At 46.0% G+C, this 18,470-nt stretch overlaps 1 protein-coding gene across 24 annotated transcripts in view; it reads left to right on the top strand.

Annotated features, from left to right (window-relative positions):
- Positions 1–17,926, top strand: part of Ncoa2 (nuclear receptor coactivator 2) — a 235,123-nt gene extending 217,197 nt beyond the window's left edge. For 16 of the 24 annotated variants that reach the window (XM_030252090.1, XM_017319231.2, XM_030252072.1 and 13 more), the window contains 8 exons: positions 481–661; positions 3,956–4,234; positions 4,575–4,652; positions 6,113–6,341; positions 7,923–8,100; positions 8,516–8,714; positions 10,067–10,156; positions 13,877–14,239. In XM_030252090.1, the coding sequence (XP_030107950.1) occupies positions 481–661; positions 3,956–4,234; positions 4,575–4,652; positions 6,113–6,341; positions 7,923–8,100; positions 8,516–8,714; positions 10,067–10,156; positions 13,877–14,038 (1,396 nt within the window). In that variant the 3' untranslated portion in view covers positions 14,039–14,239. The other 8 variants (XM_030252087.1, XM_030252093.1, XM_017319243.2 and 5 more) reach the window with 4 other exon arrangements.
- Positions 17,927–18,470: the final 544 nt, after the last annotated feature.

Below are 18,470 nucleotides of genomic sequence, written 5' to 3'. Positions count from 1 at the left end.
ATGCTTGCAAATTCTGGTTCTGCATAAACACACAGTTTCATAGACCAGCCAAGTTCACAAGCCCAGATTGTATTCAAGTGTGTGAGTGTGCTGCTCTCTCCTTTGCTCATCGTAGTCGCATTGAAAAGGACTGTGTATGAGTCACTGCGTTCTGCATTCACCTGTCACTGCACAGCAGATACACACACACAGACCAGTGCAGGTCTGTGAACTTAGGTAGGTGAGCCCCGAACACACACACATCAAAGTAGCTTTTACGGCGGTGCCTTTCCGACTTTGCACAGATGTGAGTACCTGGCTAAGCTAACCCTGTACTTTATGGGAAGATGGAGAAACATAACTGGTTAACTGGCCTTTATTAACACTAAATAAAATAGATTTTTCAGATGCATATTTTCAGAAGTCTTCATTCTGTCCAGTGCTTGGCTGGAGGAAGAGTTTGGTGAAGTCAACTGGTATTTCTACCAGCCCATGGTGAAGTTTGTCTCTTTACAGGCAGCCCTTCGGCAGCTCCCCTGATGACCTGCTGTGTCCACATCCTGCAGCAGAGTCGCCAAGCGATGAGGGCGCTCTTCTTGACCAGCTGTATCTGGCCTTGCGGAACTTCGATGGCCTTGAGGAGATTGATAGAGCTCTGGGGATACCAGAACTGGTCAGCCAGGTAGGCCAGAGCATCAGAGCGGCCAAGCACTGCGTAGGCCAAAGGTCTCTGTTCCTGCAGGCTTCTCTGGGATGCTTTTTCCCTCCCCACCAGCAGGCCTCCCTACTCCTCCTCTTTACTCTCATACTCTCACATAAACTGTTGCCCAAGAAGCAAACACCTGGGAAGGACCATTGCACAAGACAAGTTAAGCAGAAAGGCAGAAGCAAGCCGAGAGCCTCTTGTCCACGCTTGCTGAAAGGGCAGATTAGGAAAACAAGTTAGAGAAGCCACAGGGTCACTGCTTCCTGGGGGCCTTGGTCCTCGATGCTGGGATGGGAGACCATGTGAGCAGGCCTCAGTCCGGCCATGCCTATTCACTGAGACAGGCAGCCGCTACTTAGAAAGGACTGTTTCACACACAGGTAGCAGAAGCATCTTAAGTGTGACTGCAGCTCACCAAACACTACAACCCTTATGTGGGTGTCGCCCGTAACAATTTTAGGATGCCAACCACCCTAGTGAGCCTAGTTCTCTCTCTGCTCCCTCGTTAGTTTATTTGAAGAAGTAACAGACTTTGTCTTTCTTTGATTTGAGAAAGCCCTGAGGCTGTGATAATAACCCCATGGCCCCTCAGCATCTGAAACAACCTCCTCCTGGTCCTCCTTCCTGTCCAGTGCCAGTCTCCCTGTCACAAGCATCTTCCAAGGCCAGGCTGCCTGGCCCTGCAGCATGTCACTGTGAGGATAGTGATAGTCATCGAAGACTCTGGAACCTTAAAAACAGTCATAATTCCCAGAGTTTAGCAGACACAGGTGGGAGTTCAGACTTGTTGATTCATATTGAAAACAGCAGAATGGAAAGAAATGACTGGAGGTTGCACAGTACACCCTGACTTAAAACCAGAAAGGAAATGGGGTACCTATTTCCTGCATGACTGGTCGGCTTCGCCTTTAGCTTCAGCTAGAGTTCAGCTTTTCTGCGATTATCCTTGAGTTTATGCAGGTGACATTCTTAAATGTCCTTGGAGTTCCTCAGTGACTGGAATACTTTGAGGGACTTTGGAAGCGGGGGTTATGTTTTAAGAGATTAGATTTTTAAGAAATTTAAGAGATCCCAGCCCAACCTAGGCTCAAATTTATGGCAGTTGACCTGTCTTGGCATCTAAAATATTGAAATACTTTTTAAAAATTAAAACCAGTATTACATCATTTTGAATGCTCTCCTCAGGTCAGTCACCGTGTCGTTTAAGCTGAACTACAGACGGCATTCTTAGGGGCAGCGGTGGAAATGTGGTGTGCATGTATACTGTAGATTAGCCAGAGTTGCATACACAGTATAGAAATAAAGTTCTTGTCTCACAAACATCCCCAGAGCCCAGGAAAACCACCAGGCTCAGTGGTACACACGTTACCCCAGCAATGGTGAGTTTGTGACGGTGGAAACAGGAGGATTCCCACAGCACCAGCCAGTCTAGCGTAATCAGTGAGTTCTAAACAGAAGTGAGACCTGTCTCAAACAGAGCAAAAACTAAATAGATCAATATGGAAATAACCTAAGTAGATTTTCTATTAAATATGGGCAGATGTAAAGTTCTGAAATATTTCAACAAGGAGTGGTCTCCCTGCTGGTGGTACTCCATACACACTTTTTTTTTTAATTATCAAGAGGAGAGGGCAGTATACTGACGCTGTCCTGCTGACCACAGACCACAGGCAGCGTTATCATCCTAGGGCGTCTGGAAGGAAGGACTAAGGCTGCCAGAGCAGTAACCTGATGGCGGCTTGAGATGTGACTTCTGCTGCGGCTTGCCCTCTAAAGACCTTCAGATGTCTAGTCGTGGCTTCTAGAAGGACAAGGGTATATTAGATCTTCATATTGACACTAGAGCATCGCCCTGAGAGAGCGCTAGATTCCCTATGCATGGAAACAGGACAGTCAGCCAGAAGTTTCCATGTTCAGCTCAGTAGCAGAAATGACAAGACCCCTTGTCTCAGAAACTGAGTGAAAGGGCCGCATCCCCAGAAACCCTCCAGGCTTCACACACTCGTGTGCGCTTGCTTGGGCTGGCTCCCTCTCTCCTTCCTTTCTTTCTCTCTCTCTCTCTCTCTCTGTGTATGTGTGTATCACTCACATGTGCACACACTTTTTTAAAAACTAAATAGCTAATGCAAGATGCAACTGGAATTTATGCAGCTCTCTCTGTAAAACACATATCAGCTGGGCATGGTATCACATGCCTTCAATCCAGTACTCATTGAGACAGGCAGATCTTTGTGAGTTTGAAGCTAACTCAGTCTACATAGTGGGTTCCAGGACAGCGGGACTACATAATGAGACCATGTCTTGGGGTTTAAAAAAATGCATCTTTCAGACAATTAAATTAACCAAATATATACAAACTAGTCTTGCAGATACTCTGTCAGATGCTGGTCAGGGCACAGGGAGGACCTGCTACATGCCCTTACACCACCTTCCATTCCTTTCCCTCTGTAGGTCTTTGGTAGGAGAAAAGCTGTTGAAAAATCAAATGACAAACACATTGAATATGTCTAGCATGTAGTAGTGAATTATAGCAAAGTGTACGCATGTAAGAAGTTCCACTAACCATAGAGAACAGCGTAGTAAACAGTACACAGTGTAAGGCAGGCATTGTGACACTGACCTCGAATCCCAGCACTTGGGAGGTGGAGGCCAGAGACTCATGGTTGAAACCCATCCTGGGCTGCATAGCAAGTCAGAAACCAACTTGGGCTATGTAAGACCGTATATCAAACTCTTTTCACCAAAACATAATAGGCAGTAAGTTTATCACCCCACTGGTGAGCTTAAGTCCCACATCACAGTACGCACCACAGCCTACCCGCCCGGTCTTTGCTAGAAAGTCTCCCTCGAGTGGGCCTCATGTCCCCAAGTCTGTGGGTGTCTAGAGTGGAGACTGTAGGCTGCTTCCCCAGCATTGCTTATGGTGACTAAGGTGACCATAGGTTAAAATAACTGACATGGGGCTGTGTCTCTGTCAAAAGAGGAAACATTTGCAGCTGCCTGCTCACTAAAGGCCCTGCCAGGTTCTCACTGGAAGGAAGGAGGAAGCTCTGCAGGGAGGCAGCCCAACCCTTGCTTCTTCCCTCGAGGAGTTGCAAAGAGGCATTGGGTAGAAGGAAAAGTAGAGGCAAACTAAAAAAAAATACATTGGTAAACTTGGTACAGTATTTCTAAATCATCACTTACAGGAGGGGGGGAGCGCAGCCTCGTGTTCAGTACAGTAGTAGTAGTAGTAGCTTTACTGTGTGCTTATTTGGGGCTTCTTTTCAGAGCCAAGCTGTGGATGCAGAGCAGTTCTCAAGTCAGGAGTCCAGCATAATGCTGGAGCAGAAGCCCCCCGTTTTCCCACAGCAGTACGCATCTCAGGCACAAATGGCCCAGGGTGGCTATAATCCCATGCAAGATCCAAACTTTCACACCATGGGACAGCGGCCAAATTACACCACACTCCGTATGCAGCCACGGCCAGGCCTCAGGCCCACAGGCATTGTGCAGAACCAGCCAAACCAACTGAGACTTCAGCTTCAGCACCGCCTCCAAGCACAGCAGGTTAGTTTCTCATGGGACTCAGGCGGGGGCCCTGGCTGGCTGAGGAATGAAGAAGAGTTAAGTTTTTGGAGAGGGCTGTTAATTGGAAAAGATGATTTGAAATACACATGTCCTGTTGTTTAAATGTATTGAGCTAGGAATAGCTACCTTACTCTTTAGTCTCAGTACTCAGGAGGCAGAGTCCTGGTCTACAGAGTGAAACACAGGACAGACAGGGCTATATAGAGAAACCGTGTCTCAAAAAAATATGGATGGATTCTAGGTCAGCCTGGGTTACATAGTAAGACCCCGTCTTAAAGTCCCCCTCCCGACGAGTGCTAATGCCCGTGTTTGTGTGTAGAATCGCCAGCCGCTTATGAATCAGATCAGCAGTGTTTCCAATGTGAACCTGACTCTGAGGCCTGGAGTGCCCACTCAGGTGAGAAGCCTCTCATTTTTCCTCCCAGATAGGCTGAGTGACCTGGGTTTTCCTAGTTCCTCTGACTCCCTGTGTTAGTTCTGAATGCCATCCCTGTTGCCAGGGTCAGCTGATTCCTATAATACACAAGAGTTGTATTACAAAAATGTATCAACCAATTCTGGATTCAAGTACTGCCCACTGTTCCCATGAGAACACGGGTTTAGCCTTCAAGACTGGCCACAACATTGCTCTCGGCAATAGCCTTGTTTCTATGGAGTTTCTGTGTGAAGACACTTTACGTGTATGTAATTTACTTATTAAACTCAATGGACAGGCTATCTCAGACTCAAACAAGCCTTGCCTAACACTCGTACTTTTCTTCGTAAGCACACCTATGTCTTCCACTTGAGAACACTGGACAGTCCTGCACCAGCACAGAGCCTGTTAGGTTCTGTCGGCCACATCAGAAGGCCACACATCCATCTAGCCCTCCCCTTGGCAGGAAGCAGGCGAGTGCTAAGCATAGGAAATCCGTGCTGCTGTCCTTACAGTCATAAATGGCTTGACAGTGCTGCGCACACTCATGTTTGCATTGCAGATAAACTTTAGAGTAGGCAGCCTTGTGAGTGGCGAGGGGATGCCATTCCAGCACCAGCGTACAGCACACGCCCAGGGCCCCTCCTCACATCATGTCACTCATCCTGGCCTCTCAGCAGACATCTAAAGACCATTCTGAGATCAGGTGCATCTGACATGATGTAGCCATAGACCAGGGGGACACAGGGGACACAGGGGACACAGGGACACAGGGGACACCTGTGCAGCCAGCCAGAGCAGCCTGGAGATCAGTAAAGTAACAGAAATTACTGTCAGATCACCCCCACCTCCATCTCTCCGAAGTCACCAAGTCACCTTTGGCAGTGGCTTGGTTTCTTGTTAAGTTGGAATGTTCCTTCAAAGAGACTCTAAATGCTGTCCTCAACTTACATAAAGTCTTCTGCCAGGCCAGGGTAGCTGCGCTGTAACCCCAGTGCTGTAGTAGCTCCCAGCACTTGGGATACTAAAGCAGAAAAGAGGTGACAGTCAAGCTAGAGGACCCAGAAAGCAGCACGTGGGCACCTGTAACTCCATTTCCTGGTGATTAGCCGCCCTCTTCTGGCCTCCATGAGCACTGCACACATAAAAATAAATTTTAAAAATAAACATAAAGTCTTCCTGTAGAAAGGCCTGTGCTCTTTTGACATCTTTTGATTGACTGTACCCTCGAGAAATGAGTTGGTCACTATCAGAGGGTTACAGAATCGTCATCACACAGGCTGAACTTAGAGCACTCGCATGCGTGCTCACTAGGTGCTCTGCTCCGAGGACCCCCCTTCATGGAACTTTGTTTTTCAAATGATTTTACATACAGTATGCCATTGGTATCCTGTCTAACCTATCTATCCTTGATTTCCCTTCATGATTGCCCACAATTTCAGGCTCCTATTAATGCACAGATGCTGGCCCAGAGGCAGAGGGAAATCCTCAACCAACATCTTCGGCAGAGACAGATGCAGCAGCAGGTGCAGCAGCGGACTTTGATGATGAGAGGACAGGGCTTGAATGTGACCCCAAGCATGGTGGCTCCCGCTGGCCTACCAGCAGCCATGAGCAATCCCCGGATCCCCCAGGCCAATGCCCAGCAGTTCCCATTTCCTCCGAACTACGGTACTGACTTAGATCCCTCCCACCGTTGCTGTCCCGTCTTGGCCTATCTGTTCTTTCTCCTTTCTCCCGAGGCACCTCAGTCCTGGTCACGGCTTCCTTCTCACGGCTATGTGCCTGGTTAGCCAGGAAACGATAGGAGGCCTGGAGCAGATTAGGGCCTGGCAAGTCTCCCAGTCCCGCACAGTGCCTACCTGTTAGCTCGGGTCCTCCTTTTCTTTGGGTGCAGGTCTTTAAGAATGACCAAAGTTAAGTGTCATGTGTCTCTGGTGAGCATGCATGGATGTTATCTGCTCAGGTCAGGGTCTATGAATGTAATACACATTGCTACTTATCCTTGATTGTTTCTGAGTCTGACACAAAGAAATCAGTAGCTAAATATGAAATGTCAGAAGACATAAGCCAATTTAAATATTACAAATAGTCTACAGCTTTTAAAAAATAAAGGCTTTGTTTGTTACTGACAACACTTATCAAAACAAAAAATAAAAACTTTCAAGATTGTACCAAGTCTTCACTGGATTGGTCGTTCCTGAAGTGTTACTCGGAGCCACGTGGGAGGCCTCTGGCTTTACTTAATCCTGATTTGTTCTCGGATGTCATTCTAACAGACGAGACACCAAGGGTGATGTCATGGAGATTGACATCCGGTTGTTATCTTCCGCTAACAGTGGGAGTCTCGGTGCTTCCATAGTGCGTCCATGCTTGCATGTTCCAGATGGCTCTGCTTTGCCCTGTCTGAGGGATCTGTAAGGAACCATGAACATGGAAGCCTTTGTGTTGCCTAAATACAAACGTCGTGTCTCCTTAAAGAGCAGAGATAGTGCATTGTGTTCTTCTCCTCTTCAGACTCTTCTCTTGTAGCTACTTTTAAATATTAAGTGTTGCGCAGGATTAAGCGAATGGGTCCTTACTCTGTCCCTGAAATGCCCCCTCGCTGTCTTCCTTTTGGTGCCTTTGCTCGCTTTCCGTTGCTAGCTCAGGGAAGTCTGCTGAGATTCCTTTTCTTTTGCTGTGAATTCTTTTACCCTAAACTATACAAGAAATGGATAATCCTGACAGCACTCAAGTGCCACAAGCCCTTTTCCAAAAACAAAATAAGCCAATGTGGGCGTGCAGTTGTGTATTTTCTGAAATACATCTCCTGAACATGAGATGATGTAAGTTAATTTAGTGTAAGTTATTCATATGTTGACTGTTGGTATATAGATGAATTTAATGAGCTCAGACTAAATTTAAAAGGAACGATACTATTACACTGACTGACCGGCTCAGATAAAATCAAGTCTCTACATAGTAGACTCGTCCTTGGTTTAGAGAGGGCTTCAGGAACAAATGTCATTTCTCTGACTCTAGCCCTGATGCTAGTGTGCATCCTCGGAGCCCTGTGACTCTTGGAGAGCTTTCAAGTATAGAGAGGGTTTTCTCCATGTACTTCTGTCTCAGCTTCTTTCAAATATCTAATAATTTGCACATAATCAGATAATTGAAAGTAATTTTTCTGTGTATACTTAATTTGGAACATTCTCTCTATGATATAGATAACAATCTCCTTTGGGCTTCTGTTTTGTTTTTGTTTTTAAGGAATAAGTCAACAACCTGATCCTGGCTTTACTGGGGCTACAACTCCCCAGAGTCCTCTAATGTCTCCCCGGATGGCACATACTCAGAGTCCCATGATGCAGCAGTCTCAAGCCAACCCAGCCTACCAGCCCACCTCAGACATGAATGGATGGGCACAGGGGAGCATGGGTGGAAACAGGTAACATCACATTACTGCGTCTGATATAAATGATCACCCCTAGCCAGGCGGTGGTGGCGTTTAGCAAGCAATAGCAAATGAACTGCTAAAAAGCTAGCTTATTCTTAGCAAAAGTCAACAATTTCACAGAAGCCTAGCACAGCACCTCTTGTTTTAGAGCAAAAACATTACCTCTAAGCAGTTGCCACTCCTAACTGTAGAATTCCTGTGGATGGCGGTGGCACAGAGCCAGGCTTCATCAGTGCACATGCTAAGAAGCAAACAGCAAGCCCCCAGCAGCTGGGAAAGCAGGAGTGTGTGTGCTTCCCAGCAATGTGTGCAAGGGAAGAAGCAAGCCTGATGCCTGGGCCAGCACCCATTTAGATAGAGACTGCCTCAGCTTACCATCAGACTAACTCTGTCTCCCACGCTACAGCATGTTCTCACAGCAGTCCCCACCACACTTTGGGCAACAAGCAAACACCAGCATGTATAGTAACAACATGAACATCAGTGTGTCGATGGCAACCAACACGGGTGGCTTGAGCAGCATGAACCAGATGACAGGCCAGATGAGCATGACCTCAGTGACCTCCGTGCCTACGTCAGGACTGCCCTCCATGGGTCCCGAGCAGGTAAGAGCCTCAGAGAAGCAGCTCAGAACGTTCTCCTTGGCTTTGTGTCTGTTTATGCCACAAATCCCATATCTATTTTGAAAAGTGTTTTTTCACCTTATTTTCACCTGTGCCAGTGAGATTTAACAAAAAATACTTGTTAATGACGAAGGAACTATTGGGAAGGACTCCTGGCTGCTAACATGTTGGGGGTTTTTTGCTTTGTTTTGGTTTTTATTTCCTAATTTTCACATCATTAACCTTTTTTATCATTTGTGGGATTTAGAAATGGAGTGGTAGGTGTTAGGAAGTTTCTGCTGGGCATGGTGACCCACACCTTTAGTCCCAGCACTGGGGAGGCAGAGGCAGGTGGATCTCCGAGTTCAAGTCCAGCCTGCTCTGCAGAGCATATTCCGGAATGGGCAGGGCTACACACAGAAATCCTCTCTCAAAAAACAAAACAAAACTAGCTTTTTAAAACCTCTGGTAAGCATGGCCACACAGCCTACCAGCCGGTCACTCTCGGGGCCGCTTTGCTTACGTGACAAGGCTGGCACACTGTTGCCCCCTTGATGCTCCAGTGCTGGTGACTTTAGTTCCAGACCAGCCTGGACTCTAAGCGCATGTTAGAAAGGGTAGGGAGAAGATGTGTAGCCCACACGGGCCAGGAGCACCTTCTGCTCTGTCGGGCCAGTGTTGAGAGTGAGGTACACAGAGACACAGAACCGAGCGTAATCATGGGCCAGCCCACTCAGGAACATTCATCAACCCAGACCATTTGAAATGTGTGCATGGATTTAAATATTTTTGAGTTTCGGAGTTTATATAGAAGCCCAGGTCCAAACCCACAACCCCAGTGTGTCTGCTGAAAAATCATTGTCTTATTAGCCCTGGTGGGCTAGCTCCATGAGTAAAAGTGCCTGCCACCAAGCCTCACCACCTGAGTGTAGTCCCCAGACTCCCCCGAGAGAGCTGGCCTCTACACTCCGGCCTCGGACATACATGCAGCCATCACACACAAGTAAATGTAATGAGAAGAGTTTTTTTTAAAAACACATAAATGCTGATGAGTAGGTTTTTTGGCCAGTCCATTCCCAAAAGCCAGTTTGGGTGTTCTCACGTCATTCTTGCTAATTAATGACTTGCCTGAGAGCAGAAGTGGCAGATGGTCTCAGGTGCTTCACGCTCTCAGGGCTGAGTCACCAGCCTATAAATGAAAATGTGCAAATAAGCTGTGCTTTTGAAGGTAAGTAGTGTTTGCAGCCTCCTCTGCCCCATGTGTGCACATGGAAAGCTGTTAGCTGTGGGATACAGCCTCTTTTCCCTAGGGCCACAAAACTTAAAATCGGAAATGTGTCATGTTGTCACCACAGGTCAATGACCCTGCTCTGAGGGGAGGCAACCTTTTCCCAAACCAACTGCCTGGAATGGACATGATCAAGCAGGAGGGAGATGCATCTCGGGTAAGCAGCAGGAGCCCAGAGTGCACCTTAGGGTGGCTGTGGGCCTTCTGAAGGCCAAACGCTTCTCTCTGCCTTGTCGGCCTGGAAAGTGCTGGGATCAAAAGAGCACACTACAAAAACAGCAGGCATGATGGTGCATGCCTGTAACTCTGGCTCTGAGGAGGCAGAGACAAGAGAGTCAGGAGTTCAAGGTCAACTACACTGTGAGTTTAAGACCAGCCTGGGCTACACATTACCCTATCTTAGAGCAAACAAAAAAACAACACTCCCACCTTGAAAAAAAACAAGAAAATAACTATTTACACGCAGAAAGCAGCCTACAGCAAATGCAACTGTGACGTGCTTTCCAGCTCTTCCTAACACACTGATGTACACTGCCACGTCCAACCCTCAGGAAAGGTTCATCCTGTCAGAGAGACGCAGGAGGGTGGGGACTCGGCATCATTAGCAAGTCTTAAGCCAGCCCCGGTTATGAGAGATCCAGTCTCAAAAAATGAAGAGGGCCAGGGAGAACTGAATTAAATCCCCGAAGTCAGAGTGGAAAGAGCCAACTCTCCACATTGTCCTCGTGCCTGCACACGGGTGCCTGCACACGGGTGCCTGCACACGCCACAGAAACAGTAAAATGTTTAAAGAAATAACCTCTTAGGCCACCTCCGCATACTCAAAACCAAGCAATAGCTTGATCCCATTGGAGAGAGTGGAGTGTAAATGAGCACTGAACTTCCTCACTCCAGAGCCTTTGTGTTGTTAGCAGCAGGGCTACAGTAGACCTCACCCGCCCATTGCTCAGCAATGTCCTGGATTGGCTTTCCCACTGTGGCTTTTCTGGGTTTTGTAACCCTGATTGTGGGCTTCAGAGATACTACTGACAGCGGGTAGGAGTCCTGTAGCTGTTTCTCACACGTGTCCTTAAAACGTGATAATTAGGTGCACGAAGCTTACCATATCTTCCTTCCTTACTGTATGTGTATCTGGTATGTATACATAGCAGGTAAGAATGTCAGACAGCGGGGTAGATTGTACACTAACCATGTGTTCCTTTGTTTGGGTTTATCACTTCCCAAGGGCTGATACCTCTCCTATAGCCATGGTTTTCACAGGCAGGGAGTGCTAAGAGCTCAGAGGTAACTCCATGCAAAAGCAGAGGTCCAAAACCTGAGGCACAGTGACAGCAGGTGACACTCACACACTCAGAGAGGACATTGTAACTGCAAAGTGCCAGGGGAGCCTAGCCAGAGTGCTGTAAGTATGAGTGAGAGTGAGCCAGCTAGCATTTGAACAGCTATCTAGGAAAAGCCCCTTGCCAGCCAAGCCCTCTGAAGCAGACCCAGGCTTCTGCTTTCTCCTAGGAGCACCAGGAATCTCCCTGCTTTGTTTCTCCTGCCTTCTTGCCTCCTGTAAAGCACAGCATGGTTGTCAATGCATGTTATGTCCTTGAATATTGCAAGAGCAGCCAAGCATAACCGCGCATGCAGGAAAGTCACTACAAGAGCAGCCTGGTTGACATAGAATTCTAGCCAGCCAGCACTGCATAGAGAGGCATGGTCTCAAAAAGATGGAGGGAGAGAAGGAAAAAAAGGAAAGAAAATCATGGAAGCAGCATTGACATAGAATTCTAGCCAGCCAGCACTGCATAGAGAGGCATGGTCTCAAAAAGATGGAGGGAGAGAAGGAAAAAAAGGAAAGAAAATCATGGAAGCAGCCGATAGGAATCAATCAGTTGCTCACTTAGTAGGCACCATACTGTCTGGTCTAACTACAGCCTTACGAATGTAACGATTTGTCCTAGGCCTGGGGAGATCAGAAAGCAAGCAAGCTGACCTCTGAATGCCTTCCTATTCTTTCTTTTTTTTTTTTTTAATTTATTTTATTTATATGAGTACACTGTAGTTGTCATCCGACACACCAGAAGAGGGCATCAGATCCCATTACAGATGGTTGTGAGCCACCATGTGGTTGCTGGGATTTGAACTCAGGACCACTGGAAGAGCAGTCAGTGCTCTCAACCGAGATCTCTCCAGACCATGCCTGCCTATTTTTAACCTGAGCACCACTGTCCTCTCCCAAGAGAGACAAGCAGGCTCTCACAAGGATTTTCTCAGGGGCTATGTAGCCTCATTTAAGAAGGCCCAGAGGGGCAAGTTGTTTCTTTGGTGCCCTCCTCCACCTTGCTACTCAAGTCCTGAAGGAAGGCAGGGTCAGAAAGACACCACAGAAGTTTCAACTACGTGTTTAAATGTCATCGGTCTTCTTTTGTTTTGTTTTGTTTTGTTTTGTTTTGTTTTGTTCTGTTTTTTTTCGAGACAGGGTTTCTCTGTATAGCCCTAGCTGTCCTGGAACTCACTTTGTAGACCAGGCTGGCCTCGAACTCAAAAATCTACCTGCCTCTGCCTCCCGAGTGCTGGGATTAAAGGCGTGCACCACCATGCCCGGCTGTCATCAGTCTTTTTAAGCATCCAGGTGCTTCATCCCAGGAGGGGAGAACCTCCAATGCTGAGACACAGTGTCCCTTTTGGACTCTGTCAGGCCTACATGGATGTTAAAGGCTTCCTGGCCATCCTGTGGAAGAATGTAGGTGAGGATCAAGGGAGCTGGTGACCAACACCAACCCAACTGAGGAAGAAAGCCTGGAGCACTGGGTGTCGCCCAGTCCAGAGCCACCTCCCCGCAAGGACTCATCTGAGGAGGCTAATGGAGTCCTGTTGCTGATCACCAGACCGCTTACAGGGACACAGCAGGCACATATACGATTTCAGGCTGGCTTCCTCTCTTCAAATAGATATTCTTAGTGGCCCTCTAGTACCTGCTGCTCAATACAGCCTTGGCATATATAGTCATCTAGATTATGAGTTGAGAGTGGGGTGGGTTTATCTTAATGAAGTCAGAGTGAGCACACCCTCCTAGGACCTGACAGTGACTCAGAGACGATCTAGGGAGGGGAGCGCTTACGCGGGCCTCTACTCCCAGGACTCAGGAAGTAGAGACAGGTGACTCGATGATTAGAGGCCACACTGTCTAGGTAAAGAATTCTAAGGCCCTGACTTAAAAAATGAGGAGGAGGGCTGGAGAGATGCCTCAGTGGTTAAGAGCACTGACTGCTCTTCCAAAGGTCCTGAGTTCAAATTCCAGCAACCACATGGTGGCTCAAAGCCATCTGTAATGGGATCCAGTGCCCTATTCTGGTGTCTGAGGCCAGCCATAGTATTCTCACATACGTGAAATAAATAAAATCTTTAAAAAAAAAAAAGTGGGGAGGAAAACTGGAGAGATGGCTCAGTGGATAGAAGCACCTACTACTCTCTCAGAAGTTCTGTGCTCAACAGCAGGCCAGTGGCTCACAGCTACCTGGAACTCTACTTCCAGGGGCTCTGACACCCTTTTCTGTGTGTGGAATATACACATACAAATTAAAAATATATATATCAAATCATGATTTTTTTAAATCAGTAGTAGCCAGGCATGTGGGTGCCACACACCTTAGTCCCAGCACTTGGAAGAAAAAGTAGGAGGATCTTGGTGAAGCCAAGGCCAGTCTGGTCTACATAACGAGTTCCAGGATAACCAGGATTACATAGACACTGTCTCAAAAACAAGCACATTCTTTAAAAAGTCAAAGGGATCACCCTGGGCTGGGGAGGCACTCGGTGGGTAAAGTGCCATGCAAACATGAGAGAGGCTCTCGGATCAAACCCCCAGCTCCCCGGTTGTTCTGTACAGACGGGTGGTCGTCCACAGACTGACTACAGCCTGCGGGAGCTTCACACTGATGGATGGAGCGTGCACCTGCGCCATTCAGTTAGGGACAGCGCCACCTGCCTTCCCGTGTCAGAAACCCACCACTCACCAAATGCGGAGCCTTCGTACTCTAGAATAAGCTAGTATGTTGTGTTTTATGATGATCACTCCATTGTTTTCATTTCAAACAAAAACAAACAAACAAAAAAACTCTTGATATTGCCAGTGTGGTGGCGCACGCATTTGAAAGACTAGTGTATGGGGGCACAGAATCTGCCAATAGGCCAGGGTGGCAGCAGAAAAAACTATGCAAACATAAAGAGCCCCTTGTCTTCACACAACCTTTCTGTCTGTTTCCCCTCAGAAATACTGCTGACCCTGGAGAAACTGTCTGCATCTTTCTTCAACCCACTGGGCTTACAAACATTTACCAGTCTGGAGAGCTGCGTCTCTTTGTGTTGCCACCTGACATGCCGCCAGTTCTCCCAGGACATAGCAGCAGACAGTCGGGCCCTGGGCCCGCAGCATAGAGCGTGCTGGCTTGGCTGCCACCGGAAGAGTTGCCTCTCCCGACAGCCTGCAGCTCGCCTCCAGACCAACCCGCAGTCTGTTCACTGCATTCACCGTAGTGCAACTTAGATCTCCTGCAGAGTAACTGTCCCCAGGCCGACTTCATCCCCATCAGATTGAATGTATTTAAATGTGTGTGTTTGAGGAGAGCCATGCCCTTGGCCTGTTCCTGCTCGGCTCCAGACACTGGTTTCTTGCTTTGTTCTCTGTGGCTCTTCTGTGTAAAAGATGAGAATCTTATCTACAGGAAAGAAAGGAACTTTTAACACAGTACAACCCAAGGTGTTCTAAGCTTAAAGCCTGCATTTGACTGGGATGGAGACAGGGCAGACACTGTGCACAGCGCTGTGTATGCCGGCACACCTAGTCAGCAACACGTAACCGAGGCAGAGTTCTGTCTCCAGGAAGGAGTGTCCCGTCACTGAACAGATGGAAGGCTCTTGAGAGAGGCTGTTAGCATTAACAAGTATCTGTTCCCACTTCTCTCTGTTAAAACCAAACTAGTTTCCCCTAAATCATGAATCAAAAAGAAATACTTGTTTCTAAATTGTTTTTAGATCAGATAGTTTGATTGGCATCTCTTCCCTTCCTCTCCCCACCTTCTCTCGTCCCTCCCTCTTTCATTCCTTTAAAGTAAAAACATCAACAGCAGCATACACCATAGAGACCAGGGAAGCCCTTAGGATCTCTCAGTGCTGTGCCAGCCACTTACAGCAGCTTCCCAGTGACCATGCATTTCCTATCAGAGAGGAACAAAGTCAGGCTGTGACATCTGCTTAGGTAGCCTGGGCTGCCCCATCAGCTCAGGCCTCCAAAATGAGAGAACTTACTAATGAAATCAACAGCAGACGTCACGACAGATCTAACCTCTGCCATATGGGGTTGTTTTTTATTTTTGGTTTTTAGCAGTGCTGACGAAGCCGAAGTTTTGTAAGGTACATAAAGATCCAATTTATATGTAAACAAGCAATAATTTAAGTTCTGAACTTAAGTGTTTTAACTGTATAATTTTGTGAGGTATACATATTGTGGGATTGACTCAAAATGAGGTACTTCAGTATTAAATTAGATATCTTCATAGCAATGTCTCCTAAAGGTGTTTTGTAACGGCTGCCAATGCCTTGGTTAGACCTGACTTGTAGACGTAAGACCTTTTGTTTTCTAACCCTTGAGACTCTCCTCATGAATCCTGTATCTAATCTATATGATATGCAGCCGCTGTCAGAACCAAGTCTTGATTTTATATGTTTATATTCTTTCTTAATAAACCTTAGAAAGACAACATTACTAAGCAGCCCACTTTGATGGTTGTTTTCTTGCCCACTGTCGGGGATAACCTCTATTAACTGGTGTCAGTTTCAGACAGCTGCAGTACCCAGAACCGAGACCTTTTCAATTCTCCCCAACCTTGATACACACACTTTCGTACCTAAATTTCAGAATGATGTCTTTTTGATGTCTAAAAACAAAGCATTTTATAATATCTCATTATCCAAGCTTTCTAGGAACAGAGAAGATTTTCCTTGAAGTTTGTTTATTCCTGGCAGGGTTAAAAACATATAAACTACCCTATTTATATTTATGTCTCCCTATATATCTACAGATTGTAGAAATATAGAAAGAGATGTGACCCAAAGACAAATGGTCAGTCATCTGAAAGTGTTGCTGCGTGCTAAGGAACTCTGGAAATTTGCATTTCCATACCTTTTTCCACTTAGAGAAGAATCTCAGTGAGGGAGGTGGCCCAGGAACAGCGCTTCCCCGTTGGCCACCAGTTCCTGTGTCTGCTCGAGACTCCACCAAACCATTGGCTTGCACATCTGTCCTGCAAAGGGAGCAGATAGAACCCAGAACTCCAGGCCCTGCCCCAGGAGTGAGGCTCAGGTGCACTACTGAGCTCGACCTGTTCTCAGATAAGTCAGAAATGTGAGGTAGGTAAAAATGACTTCACACAGCACAAGAGAAAAAGGAATTTAAAACATACTTGTTTTGTATTAAATCCCATCTCACTGTAACATCAAGCCACAATATCTTACCTTTCAGCCTTCATCCAATCTCCCACTGCTTTCTAATGTTGACCCGGCTGTTAGCGTAGCCCATGGTCATGGCAAATCCTCTCACAGGTCAGAGCAGCCATGAACTGTGTGCCATCTCATCAGGAGGATCAATCGCATCAGCAAAGGCATCCTGATCATGTTCTCAGAGCCAGGGCCAGCCCAGCCTCCCCTGCCATCAGTATTGCTCACGCTCTGCACAACACATTTGTACTTGGTTTTGTCTGACAGAACATAGAATCAGTGTTCTCTTAGATGACTCAATGTGAAAAGCGTAATGTGAAAAGTACACACCTGATCGTGGTTGTAAAATCCATTTAAGTGTTCATGCAACATGGTGAGTTTTAAAAGTGAAGTGTGCTGTGATACTACAACCAATTGACTCAAAGATTAAAGCACGCACGCACACACACACACACATACACACGTGTATCTCTTACGACCTGTAATGATTGAAAGCAATGGTTTTTTTGCAGTTTAAGATGCAATTTTTAATCTGTGTTTAAAAACGGAGTTCATATGGGTGTGACACGTGAACTGGGAGGCACAGATCCACTTGCAGAACCCAAAGATACACAATCAATTTTGAAATGCAACTTAAGCCATTAATTGTTGGTGTGAATTTAAAATTTTCTAGTTGTTTATATGGTAGTATGCTGCCGAAGAGCAAAGCATTCTCTGCACAAAAGAAAACACTGTAGTGGCTTCGATTTTAATTAGAACTTTCTCCCTGGTGTTTCTTTATAGACTAAAACAAAATCTTTTAAGTTTCTTTACTACAGGTAAAAGCTATGTGCAAGAACCTCAAAATGCTAAAACCTAGCATAATGCCTTAGATCTGTTTTTAAGTCTTGTATATTCCTACATAGCTGTCCAATGTATTATATTTGTATAGTGAATTGTGTAAAATTTTTGAATAAGTAAGTCATCGCTTACCCGTATGTTACTGAACAGTGATGACAACTCGTTTCTTCAAACATTTAACTGTCTTCTCTTTTTCCTTTGTCATTTGTGGGTTTTATTTGTACAGTTCCTCATGAAGTTGCATTTGAGATATGTGTATATGAAAAAATTATACAAGGGTAAAATTAAGCAATATATTAACTATGGTTCTTCAGGAGAAAGCTTACAGTGTTTCAGGTTGTGATTTATTTTCAAAACAGAGTTGACTCTGAACATCACTTTGTTCATCTGCATTGATGTTTGTATTTCTAGTGTGAGCAGTTTATGCAAAGGTAGATATATACAGAGAAATTTTAAATACATTTATGCAAGTTACTATTGCTTTGCTGATGCTATTTGCTTATTTGATGTTAAATAATGCTATTGTAAATAAAGAATCTGTTGTTACTGCATCATTTAATAAATTTTAATGCCTTCGGGTTTTACATGGCTTTAGAGATTTTAATGTGGCGATACGGTATCTTCTTTTGTAGTTTAAACTTAAAAATACCTGAGAACTACTACTGGCTGCTCTTTCAGAAGACCCAGATTCAATTTCTAGCACCCACACATCATCTCAGAATCATCTGTAACTCCAGTTCCAGGAGGTCCAGCCCCTTCTTCCTGCTCTTACAGGCATTAGGACCACTCCTGATACAGTTTTCAAACAAACAAAGCATCTATAGACATACAACCTTTTAAAAAAATATATTAACGACATTATCTTTTAAGAATTTCTTGGGCTGGGTGGGTAGGGAAGTGGGGGGGAGGGTATGGAGGACTTTTGGGATAGCATTGGAAATGTAATTGAGGAAAATATGTAATAAAAAAAAAGAATTTCTTGGGCTAGGCATGATGGTGCACACCTTTGACCCCAGCACTCCAGAGGCAGAGGCTGGTGGATCTGCCCCGTCTACAGAGCAAGCTCCAGGGTAGCCTGGGCTGTTGGGGGGGAAAAAAAAAAAAAAAAAACAGAAGGAAAAAGGGAATTTCTTGTTTCTGGAGCGATG

This window comes from Mus musculus, chromosome 1, assembly GCF_000001635.26.
Source record: "Mus musculus strain C57BL/6J chromosome 1, GRCm38.p6 C57BL/6J".
NCBI lineage: Eukaryota > Metazoa > Chordata > Mammalia > Rodentia > Muridae > Mus > Mus musculus.
This window is presented reverse-complemented; position numbering and strand designations above follow the sequence as displayed.